Genomic DNA, 13,004 nt, shown 5'->3' with positions numbered 1-13,004 from the left:
GAAAATTTTACATTAAATCAGGTTTGGAGTTTCATTACTATTTTGGAACGTGTATCCAAAACACTGAACTAAATGCATGATTGTGACCTGAATGCACTGTAGGACTCTCTATTTCTAATAATGAACAAAAGAGTTATGCAGTTTGCCGACTTTTCTTCTGAAGCAGGGGAAGATTAAGCCACTGAATAAAATTTTAAAAGACCACAGGACACTAAGATACAGTAATGTCTTGGTCATGTTATGAACCATGACTGCTCAAGACAGTGGCTCATTCAATTCATGATGGAAGAGAAATGTGGGCATTTCTAATTACAGTGACTCACAACAACAGAGAACTTTCGGTGGGAAAGTTTGGAAAGCCCTGACCTCAGGCCACCCCACATGTACCTAGGAAATCAACACAGTTTTCTTATCAAATGTATTAAGTAACTGCTTCTCTCCTGACTTGAGAGAAATGTGGCTCAATCACAGCAACTTCTTAAAGGACCATAAGAAAAGGCACTGCTGCTATATTTATGAATGCCTAACAAAATTTTAAAACATATGAGATTCTTCTTCAGTTTTGGAGCTTGTTATCTACATGGAGGATTATCTACATTATTTAAAGTGTTCTCTTTTTTTTTTTTTTTTAAAGTCAAATGACACTTCAGAAGTGTTTCTAGAGTTTTATTCCTGTCTGCATCCTACAATCTTATTTTGTTCATGGATATTCTCAAATGGCAGTGGGAATTCTATGCACAGGATATTGTCGTGCTTGTTCAGAAAACCTGGTCTGTGGATCTTGATCTAATTACAGAAAGGAATGGGGGGAAAATGAACCTAGAGCTCTGTTTTTGCTTTATCCATGACACAGTTAATCTAAGACACTGCAGAGGTCTACAAATTCAGAAGACTTGAAAATAATTTCTTTGATATAATAAGAAGAAAACCATTTTTCTTTAACTGAATTTCTTGGCCTTTGTGGCAGAAATCAAATGCCACATATTATTGTAGTAGTTTTTCTCCCCACAGTTTAACCTAGGACCCGTTAACCAAGGCTACTTCTATATTCAGTAAGATTACATGCAAACTCAATTTCATGAATTATGTAAATGCCACTGCTGAGAGGTTCTACTGGTAATATAATATGACTATGCAAATGTACACTTCAGATACATTTAAGGCATAAAAAAATTACAAATTGGAGAAGTACATTTTTAAGGCTCTGTTTATTTTAGGCCATTCATGTCAAAACTGAAAACTGCCTTTTGTAAGAACACAGATGAAAAGTTCTAGATGAAATGGGGAGGAGCAAATCATTTTGGGAGCATCTATTGCTGTGAACTGAGTTAATTCCTTATGGAGGGTACCTAAGCAACACCAACATTTTATGCTAGACATTTTGCCAGTTATACCGGGATTCAATATAGTTTCAGATGATCCTACGATCAAACTAGATTTAGAAAACCATAGTCATCAAAGACTGAGATGAAAACTGATTTAGAAGTTGGGTTGGTTCTGATTGTGAAGTTTTAGGAATAATTTAATCAATGGATTTTTATTTTATTTTCCTTTTTATGTATGCTAATGGGTGATATACAGTTTAAAAGAAAACCTAAGTATAACAAATCTGAAAGACTTCTTTCAATAACATTTGATCTCATAGGAAAACACTGTAGTAGCTCAAGTGGCATGATGTTTTATTTTATAATGATACGTAAAATAATGGTATAGCTTGCAATTACTAAATATTGTATGGCTTACAATTTTGTAGCAGATAGTGCAGTATCCACAGAGTCTTTTTTTTTTTAATTTTTATAAACAACAGCAATTTATTTATCACAATTCTAGAGGCTGGGAAGTCCAAGATCAAGGTGCCAGCAGGTTCAGTGTCTGGTGAAAACCCACTTCCTTGTTCATAGACTTTTTTTTGGCTATAATTTCAAATGGTGAAGGAAAAAGGGAGATTTCTTGGGCTTCTTTTTTTTTTTTTTAAATCCATGTGGCTTGTGGGATTTTAGTTCCCTGGATTGAACCTGGGTTGGGCCTGTTTTATAAGGATACTAATTCCATTCATGACGGCTCTACCCTCACAACCTAATCACCTCTCAAAGGTCCAACCTCCTAATACTATCACCTTGGGGATTAGGATATAAACATATGAACTTTGCGGCAGGGGACAGGAACATTCAATCTATAGCAAGGTGCTATTGGAATGTGGTGGGTAGAGGCCAGGGATGCATCTAAACATCCTACAAATGCACAGAGCAGTTCCCACAAGAAAGAATTACCATCCTAAAATGTCAGCAGTGCCAAGGTTGAGAAACCCTGGTTCAGATTTATCTGATTGTTTACTTATGATTAGGTTCACGTTTGACATTTTTTTGGTGAAAACCTACATAGGTGATATTGTGGCTTTTTAGCAAATCTCATCAGGAGGCTCTTCCTGTCAAATTGTCCCTTTTGGTGGTCCCTAAGTCTGATCATTTGGTTAGAGTAGAGACTGCTGAATCTCTCAACTGAAATGCTACCTTTCCTGCTTTGTTGTTAGTAAAAACTACAAAGGGGTAGCTTGTAGTTTGGGGAGATACTTGGAGATCTTGTGAATATTTTATTGCCTCCAAATATTTTACCCAATAATTCAGCATCCATTGATAATCCTTGCTAGAACCAACTATTACACCGGGGATTGCAGAATGGTTGTTTTCTTTTATTCTACCATTCCTTCTAGGATTTTTAGCTGGGATCCTTCTGTAAAGAACAGCTTTTCATTTCTATTTTTCTTTTTCATTTTACTATTACTATGGACTAATGAAATTTTAATTTAACATATTATAAACCATTATCATCGTTAACGCATTTCAATGCTCAAATTGCCACTAATTTGGCCAACGGGAGTCACTTTAAGCTGTCTCCTATGTCCTTTTGACATTTCCCTTAGTCTTTGAGCTTTCCAAGATGCTTTATTATTTTTATTTTTACTTTTCATAGTTATTGACCACATTCCCCACACTGTACATCTCATACCCATGACTCATTTACTTTGCAACTGGAAGTTTGTACTTCTTAGCCTCTCTCACTTATTTCTTTCCTCCCCCACACTTTTTTTAGCCTTCTTAGTCTTCTTTGCTTTCTGGCACAAAATACGTCCCAGGCTCACCTTCTACTTTCCCAGCCCCTGCCCTGGAATCATCTATTTCTCCAAATGTTCCTTTTTTTTTTTTTTCCAAGGGGGCATAGTGTTTAGAACCAAGAACTGGGTGTCAGATATGTTCATTGCTACTAGAGTATCATATCACTAGATCTCTGTCCTTCTATATTTGTATCTTCCTTCTCCCACAGTGAGAACCCTGGTTCTCAATAAAAGCAATATATATTTGTGCATTTGTTCTACCCTATAATATATATCCAAAATGGTTTGTGGATTACTCCCCAATAATGTTTTTATTAGCCCGTGGTTTATCCCTTCCTTTTGTGAAAAAATGAATACAGACAGAAGCACTTCCAGAATGGCATAATAAAGGTCTCTGAAAATCTGGTCCTCCATAAAAGCAACAAAAACACAGGCAAAAATGTCAAAAATCAACTTTTTCAGAATTCTGGAAATTAACCAAAGCCTTGATAAAATTCGAGAAGGATTTATTCAAGAAAAACAGCTAAAACTAGGTAAGAACAGAAAGCTTTCTGGCATTTTAACTTACTCTAATCTCCTCCCCTTCTCCTTAGCTTTGCAGTAGACATGAAATCAGTAGCTATGAAATCCACAGTGTCTTGATTTACACTGTAACATCTTACAATATTTTGACTAGAGTATATTTTTGGCCAAGTAGCATATTTCTGATTGTTTGGGTGGTAACAGATAACTGTGGTCACTAAAACCACCACAGTCTATGTTCACAAAATCACAAGTGTTTATCTCAATATACTCAATTATGTTTTGCTTCCATTATAATCCTTCATTAATGATAAATTTTCATTTGTCTACTGGAAGAGTCCTCTTGGGCATATGGATGTCTATTTTAACTTTAGAGGCCTTGGTGACCATCCTCCATCCCCAGCCCAGGACCACACCAGGTAAAGTGAGACATGAAGATGCATATGCTTTCCTTGCACAGTGACTTCACCTTCTCCGAAATGGAAGGTTAGCATCTCTTCCACAGGCAGCACCAGCACACTAGCTAGAACATCACTGCTGTTGACTTAGTGAACCACCTTTTATATAAATTCCTCAAATAAATTTTACCTTTTACTAACTCTAACTTTTCCATGACCTTAGCTAATCTCAGTCTGTTAAAACTCTACCCAGCCTACAAGACCTGATGCAAATGTCATTAGATATTCCCTAATAACCTCAGCCAGAAACTACTATAATTTTTATGTTTATAGCTTTTATTCATGCTTGCCAAACACTGCATCATATGGCTATAAATTGATATATATATTTTTTCACTATCTGAGAGTAGAATCCTTGAGTACAAGATAATGTTTTATAGATTTCTATGTAATCCCACAATTTAAAGCTCTGCATGTAATAGGGATTCAATAAATGTTTATTAAACATTAAATTGCTGCATTTGTTAAATCCTTAAACTAATACACAATCTATATAACAATGCATAATGCCCTATGCCACATTTGGATTTTAATCATTTTTTTTACTAAGAACATATTATAAAACTATTCCATAGTATCGCTAAATATATGTTATGAAAACTATTCAATGAAAATATAGAAATTTATGCTGTAACATTCTCTATGCAAACTTACCTCTCACAATGATGTTGGTAGACTTTTTTGCAGGGTTTCCCACATTATTATTGGCAATGCAGCTGTAAGTACCAGCATCTTCTGAGGTGATGGCAGGTATGGTTAAAGTTCCTCCAGTCAAAACAGTCTTTTCAGGCAGAGTCCCAAAGGACCTGACCCAAGTGAGAGAGGGTACAGGCTCTCCTCCTGTCGTAACACATACTAATGTTATGGCCTCTCCAGGATTTACAACTATAGGGTCATCCACCAAGAGTTTAATTGAAGGAGATGCTAAAAGACATAAACAAAAGAACATGCACCTATTTAGATCTACTACAACTAGAGTAACAGTATGCTTTATATTTCCTCAAACAATTAAAATGAAACATTGTTCTCTTGTGTCAAAATCTTACTGTACTAATCAAGTTTAAATCATGTAGAATGGTTACTCATTTTAATTACATGTTATAAACCCATGGAATTGTTTTAAGATCTTACACATGGAGAAGGGAATTAAAAAGTTTATGTATTCTTGGATTATTCTTCCAAAATTAGAATGACAAGACAGATTAAAGTTTTAAGACAAAAATCCCTTTCTCTTTTAATGCTGACAATCTCTTTTGTCCCTCCAGGTATAAATATTGCAGCTGTTTAGTCCTTGTATTTTCATGGTGAAGATTGTCATTTATTTAATTTTTGGATCATTCTGAGGTGAAATGATACATATTTTGCAACCTGAACACAACCAAGTAAGATAAAAGATCACTGGAGGTTTTTACTAAGCAGTGGGCCTGGTTTTTCATCTTGAAAGGAATAACAAAATCATGTAATTTAAAGCAGCCCCCATATTTCCTCTCTAACCTCTCTATTCAGAAAGTTTAGACAATGAGTTTTCATAACCAGTGCTTTAAAACTTAGAAACAAATAAACCACTGTTCAAACACAGTCACCGAACTATGACGGCCACCACTCCAATGTTTGGGTTATAATAATCTCCCCAGTAAAAATAAGTTGTTTGCAACTTTTCAGGTAAAAAAAAAAAAATTGTAGATAAATATCCATTCAATAAAAAATGCTGTATTACAGACTTTTCATCAAACACTCAAAGTAGAAACTGCACAAAAACTCTGTTCACATACAGAACTTTTTTTTCTGCTTATACCACAGTGCCAGCCTATATAATGCATTCCTAAATAAAAACAGAGGGAATGCATTAGGCCAATGTTTGAGTTCACACATTCAGAAATATTTGATGCAAAAGTTAAAACTGAAATCTATCCATATTGGGAACACAAAGTGTTCAATTGTACTGTGCAATTTTTTTAGATATTAATTTCAGCTTAGAGTTGGAGAGTGCTTTTCTCAGAATAGAAGGTAAACTCCTTGTGTGATTCAATATTGTCTGCCTTGTTTGGATACAATGGAATACTACTCAACCATAAAAAGATGAAAACTTGCCTTTTGGGACATGGATGGACCTTGAGAGTATTATGTAAGTGATGCTAAGTGAGATAAGTCAGAAAGACAAATACCATATGATCTCACTCATACTTGGAATATAAAAAACAAACAAAACCCCAAAATATATGTACAAACCAAATGAAACAAAAACAAACATGTAGATACAGAGAACAGAGTAGTGGTTACCAGAGGGAAAGGAGCAGGGGGAGGGTGAAATGAGTAAAGGGGATCAACTTTATGGTAACTGATGAAAACTAAATTTTTGACGGTGACCATGCTGTAGGGTACAAAGAAGTAGAAATATAATGTTGTACACATGAAACTTATATAATATTATTAGTCAATGTTGCCTCAATAAAAAATAAATTTGAAAAGACACCAGAGGAGAGCAAGAAGACAACTCCATATTATAATTATGGTTCTGTGGAATAGGTATGGAATGCCTGGAGGACCTTTTTAAACATCATTGTTGCATGCTGGCCCTTCTAACGTCTCTTAAGAGACACAGAAGTTTCCAAAGTATCTTAATTGCCCTTGTGAGATGTTGACTTGAAATTATAAATATCTATGATAAACCTGTTGGGGAATTCACAAAATGAAAATAAGAGGCAAAAGGCATTGCAATTTGGTAGAAAAGAAAGCATCTCAAAGAGTTATTTAATATTGTTAAACTGATAAAAAAGAAACTACTAATTAAATATTTTTAAAAGATATTATACTTAATTATTGACATAGCATTATGAAAAAGTAAAAGAAATCTCTATAGCTTAGTGTGAGGTAAATAATATAATCTTACAAAGCTATTTAGTTAAAATACAATTGTAGACAGTCCAACAGTTATATTAGTAAAACTCATTTGTTTTACATCGTGTTTTAGTAAAATTAAAAGTCCCAAGGCCTAAGGGCCATTAATAGTATATGTTTAGATTATGGAAACACACAATGGTGACATTAAGAAATATTTGTCCCTGAAATTGACTTGTATAAGGATGAGTTGTTTTTCTATTAGATAGACAATATAAAGAAAAAGGTTCAAGAGAATTTCAAAGCTCATAAAATAATATATAAATAACAAGAGACCACTGTTTTACCTATAGTGCATTGCAGAAGTGTATTCACAATCTTATTAAAAATTCTCTTTTCCAAATCTAAATTGAAAACAGCGTACTGTCCAACTTAGTTTTATTAAAGATGGCATTATTTCTCTGACAATCCCTGATGTTAAAAATATCCCACAAAGACCCCCAAAATGGGCTAATGCTTTCAAGACTTTAAGAATGCTCATACATATTTTAGTAACAAAATTTTACAGCTTTAAATTCTAAAGAGATAAAGGTGAAATTGTCATTTTGTTCTAGCATCTTACGTTTGATTCTGTAAATATCAGCTTTTTTAAACTATGAGGCTACGTTTAAGAACCACAGGGTCATTGGATTCATCAAGCTTAAGTGTAAATCATGCCATAGAGAAAAAAAATTAAAGTAGGAAAAACATAAAAAAAATTTTTTGTGTATTATTAAAAATATTTTAAGACATTTCATCCTGGGCTAGTTAAGTCCCTTGCTATAAGCTTCCATAGCCCCCTTATTTTCCCTTTCATATCACATCTTATAACATTAGCCAGGCTTCCACTATGGCTCTTCAGACAGAAGCATCATGACTGCGTTCTCTGAAATATGGCCTGATAGTTGAATGGTAAGAGCACAAATTCTGGAGAACAATACCTGGGTTCTTGATTCTGCTATTATTTAATAACTGTGTGCACTTGGGCTAGTTCTTCTACTCCTGAGTGCCTCAGTTTTCCACTGTTGAAATGGAGGAAAATAATTACCTGTCTTACAGAGGTGAGACGATTTAACACGTGTTAAGTGCTTACAATAGTACCTAGTACAAAACATGCACAGAAAAAGCATTTTATTTTGTCATTATTTTCATTACCACCCCTATAGCCTCGTCCTGTGCTTGTACAGTTACTGTGCTTAATAAATATTGGTAAGGCAAATCAATAAGTGGGCAAATGAATAAATGAATGACTAGTGTAAAAAATGTAGTCACTAAACGATGTAATTTTTATATTTCACTCTGATGCATTTGACAGAGATATTTTAAAACCATTTTGACTTTTGGAGGTCCTACGCCATATCACAAAAAACATATTTAAATATACCCATACATTTTGAGGACACATAAAAAAATTTATTAATTTTGTTTTATTGATATATTTTAATTTATAAGTTGAAACTATTGTTTTTCAAGATTAATTTTAGTAGTGCCTTTAAAATCTTATAGGCAGGGAAACCTTCAAGATGGCACAAGAGTAAGACGTGGAGATCATCTTCTTCCCCACAAATACATCAGAAATACATCTACATGGGGAACAACTCCTACAGAACATCTACTGAATGCTGGCAAAAGACCTCAGACCTCCCAAAAGGGACGAAGCTCCCCACATACCTGGGTAGGGCAAAAGAAAAAAGAGACAAAAGAAGAGGGATGGGACCTGCACCAGTGGGAGGGAGCTGTGAAGGAGGAAAAGTTTCCACACAGTACGAAGCCCCTCCACTGGCAGAGACGGTGGGTGGTTGGGGGGAAGCTTTGGAGCCACGGAGGAGAGCACAGCAACAGGGGTGCAAAGGGCAAAGCGGAGAGATGCTTGCACAGAGGATCAGTGCCGACCAGCACTCACCAGCCCGAGAGGCTTGTCTGCTCATCCCGGCCAGGACAGGTGGGGGCTGGGAGCTGAGGCTCGGGTTCTGGAGGTCAGATCCCAGGGAGAGGACTGGGGCTGGCTGCGTGAACACAGCCTGAACGGGACTAGTGCGCCACAGCTAGCCGGGAGGGAGTTCGGGAAAACATCTGGACCTGCCTAAGAGGCAAGGGACCATTGTTTCCGGGTACGCGAGAAGAGGGGATTCAGAGCACAGCCTAAATGAGGTCCAGAGACGGGCGCGAGCACAGCTATCAGTGCAGACAGCAGAGACAGGCATGAAACGCTAAGGCTGCTGCTGCAGCCACCAAGAAGCCCGTGTGTGAGCACAGGTCACTATCCACACCTCCCCTCCCGGGAGACTGTGCAGCCCGCCACTGCCAGGGTCCCGTGATCCAGGGACAACTTCCCCGGGAGAACACATGGCACACCTCAGGTTGTTGCCACATCACGCCGGCCTGCTGCAGGCTCGACCCGCACTCCGTGCCCCTCCCTCCCCCCGGCCTGAGTGAGCCAGAGCCCCCGAATCAGAGGCTCCTTTAACCCCCTCCTGTCTGGGCGGGAAACAGACGCCCTCAGGAGACCTACGCGCAGAGGCGGGTCCAAATCCAAAGCTGAATCCCAGGAGCTGTGCCAACAAAGAAGAGAAAGGGAAATTTCTACCAGCAGCCTCAGGAGCAGGGGATTAAATCTCCACAATCAACTTCATGTACCCTGCATCGGTGGAACACGTGAATAGACAACGAATTATCCCAAATTGAGGCAGTGACATTGGGAGCAACAATATATATATTTTCCTTTGTTTCTTTTTGTGAGTGTGTATGTGTATGCTTCTGTGTGTGATTTTGTCTGTATAGCTTTGCTGTTACCATTTGTCCTAGGGTTCTGACTGACCTTTTTTTTTTTTAAGTATAGTTTTTAGCGATTGTTATCACTGGTGGATTTGATTTTTGGTTTGGTTGCTCTCTTCTTTCTTTCTTTTTTTAAAATTACTTTTTAGTTTTTAATAATTATTTTTTATTTTAATAACTTTATTTTATTTATTTATTTATTTTTTTGTTTCTGTTTCTTTTTTTCTCCCTTTTATTCTGAGCCGTGTGGATGACAGGGTCTTGGTGCTCTGGCCGGGTGTCAGTCCTGTGCCTCTGAGGTGGGACAGCCGAGTTCAGGACATCGGTCCACCAGAGACCTCCCAGCTCCACATAATATCAAACAGCAAAAATCTCCCAGAGATCTCCATCTCAACACCAGCACCCAGCTTCACTCAACGACCAGCAGGCTACAGTGCTGGACACCGTATGCCAAACAACTAGCAAGACAGGAACACAAACCCACCCATTAGCAGAGAGGCTGCCTAAAATCATAATAAGGTCACAGACACAAGAAAACAAACCATTGGACATGGACCTGGCCACCAGAAAGAAAAGATCCAGCCTCATCCACCAGAACACAGGCGCTAGTCCCCTCCATCAGGAAACCTACACAACGAAATGAACCAACCTTAGCCACTAGGGGCAGACATCAAAAACAACAGGAACTATGAAACCACAGCCTGCAAAAAGAAGACCCAAACACAGTAAGTTAAGCAGAATGAGAAGACAGAGAAGCACACAGCACATGAAGGAGCAAGGTAAAAACCCACCAGACCAAACAACTGAAGGGGAACTAGGCAGTCTACCTGAAAAAGAATTCAGAGTAATGATAGTAAAGATGATCCAAAATTGTGGAAATAGAATGGAGAAAAAACAAGAAACGTTTAACAAGGACCTAGAAGAACTAAAGGGCAAACAAACAATGATGAACAACACAATAAGCTAAATTAAAAATTCTCTAGAAGAAATCAATAGCAGAATACCTGAGGCAGAAGAACGGATAAGTGACCTGGAAGATAAAATAGTGGAAATAACTACTGCAGAGAGAATAAAGAAAAAAGAATGAAAAGAATTGAGGACAGTCTCAGAGACCCCTGGGGTAACATTAAATGCACCAACATTCGAATTATAGGGGTCCCAGAAGAAGAAGAGAAAAAGAAAGGGACTGAGAAAATATTTGAAGAGATTATAGTTGAAAACTTCCCTAATATGGGAAAGGAAATAGTTAATCAAGTCCAGGAAGCTCAGAGAGTCACATACAGGATAAATTCAAGGAGAAACACACCAAGACTCATATTAATCAAACTATCAAAAATTAAATACAAAGAAAAAATATTAAAAGCAGAAAGGGAAAAACAACAAATAACATATTAGGGATTCCCCATAAGTTTAACAGTTGATCTTTCAGTAGAAACTCTGCAAGCCAGAAGGGAGTGGTAGGACATAATTAAAGTGATGAAGGAGAAAAATCTACAACCAAGATTACTCTACCCAGCAAGGATCTCAGCCAGATTTGATGGAGAAATTAAAACCTTTACAGACAAGCAAAACCTAAGAGAATTCAGCACCACCAAACCAGCTTTACAACAAATGCTAAAGGGACTTCTCTAGGCAGGAAACACAAGAGAAGGAAAACACCTACAATAACAAACCCAAAACAATTAAGAAAATGGGAATAGGAACGTACATATCAATAACTACCTTTAACGTAAATGGATTAAATGCTCCAACCAAAAGACACAGACTGGTTGAATGGATCCAAACACAAGACCTGTATATATGCTGTCTACAAGAGACCACTTCAGACCTAGGGACACATACAGACTGAAAGTGAGGGGATGGAAAAAGATATTCCATGCAAATGCAAATCAAAAGAAAGCTGGAGTAGCAATTCTCGTATCAGACAAAATAGACTTTAAAACAAAGACTATTACAGGAGACAAAGAAGGACACTACATAATGATCAAGGGATCAATCCAAGGAGAAGATATAACAGTTGTAAGTATTTATGCACCCAACTTAGAGTACCTCAGTACATAAGGCAAATGCTAACAGCCATAAAAGGGGAAATTGACAGGAACACAATCATAGTAGGGGATGGTAACACCCCACTTTCACCATGGAAAGATCATCCAACTGAAAATAAATAAGGAAACACAAGCTTTAAATGATATATTAAACAAGATGGACTTAAGTGATATTTATAGGACAGTCCATCCACAAACAACAGAATACATTTTCTTCTCAAGTGCCCATGGAACATTCTCCAGGATAGATCGTATCTTGGGCCACAAATCAAGCCTTGGTAAATTTAAGAAAATTGAAATCTTATCAAGTATCTTTTCTGATCACAATGCTCTGAGACTAGATATCAATTACAGGAAAAAAACCTATAAAAAATACAAACACAGAGGGGCTAAACAATACACTAATTAATAACCAGGAGATCAGGGAAGAAATCAATGAGGAAATCAAAAAATACCTAGAAACAAATGACAATGAAAACATGACAACCCAAAACCTATGGGATGCAGCAAAAGCAGTTCCAAGAGGGAAGTTGATAGCAATACAATCTTACCTCAAGAAACAAGAAACATATCAAATAAACAACCTAACCATACACCTAAAGCAATTAGAAAAAGAAGAACAAAAAACCCCCAAGTTAGCAGAAGGAATGAAATCATAAAGATCAGATCAGAAAGAAATGAAGGAAACAATAGCAAAGATCAATAAAACTAAAAGCTGGTTCTTTGAGAAGATAAACAAAATTGATAATACATTAGCCAGACTCATCAACAAAAAAAAAGGAGGAAGACTCAAATCAATAGAATTAGAAATCAAAAAGGAGAGTTGACAACTGACACTGCAGAAATACAAAGGATCATGAGAGATTACTACAGCAACTGTATGCCAGTAAAATGGACAACTTGGAAGAAATGGACTAATTCTTAGAAAAGCACAAAGTTCCAATACTGAACCAGGAAGAAACAGAAAATACAAACAGACCAATCACAAGCACTGAAATTGAGACTGTGATTAAAAATCTTCCAACAAACAAAAGCCCAGGACCAGATGGCTTCACAGGCAAACTCTATCAAACATTTATAGAATAGCTAACACCTATCCTTCTGAAACTCTTCCAAAATATATCAGAGGGAGGAACACCTCCAAACTCATTCTATGAGACCAGTATCACCCTGTTACCAAAACCAGACAAAGATGTCACAAAGAACGAAAAC

At 37.0% G+C, this 13,004-nt stretch overlaps 1 protein-coding gene across 1 annotated transcript in view; it reads right to left on the bottom strand.

The window, feature by feature from the left end:
* MDGA2 (MAM domain containing glycosylphosphatidylinositol anchor 2) overlaps nt 1–13,004 on the bottom strand; it is a gene marked incomplete at its 5' end in the record, with an annotated part of 828,838 nt that overhangs the window by 265,516 nt on the left and 550,318 nt on the right. The window contains one exon of the mRNA XM_082649132.1: nt 4,747–5,016. Coding sequence (XP_082505258.1) covers nt 4,747–5,016 — 270 coding nt within the window. The remainder of the gene's footprint in view (nt 1–4,746; nt 5,017–13,004) is intronic.

This window comes from Grampus griseus, assembly GCF_964374135.1.
Source record: "Grampus griseus genome assembly, chromosome: 2".
In the NCBI taxonomy this organism is placed as follows: domain Eukaryota; kingdom Metazoa; phylum Chordata; class Mammalia; order Artiodactyla; family Delphinidae; genus Grampus; species Grampus griseus.
This window is presented reverse-complemented; position numbering and strand designations above follow the sequence as displayed.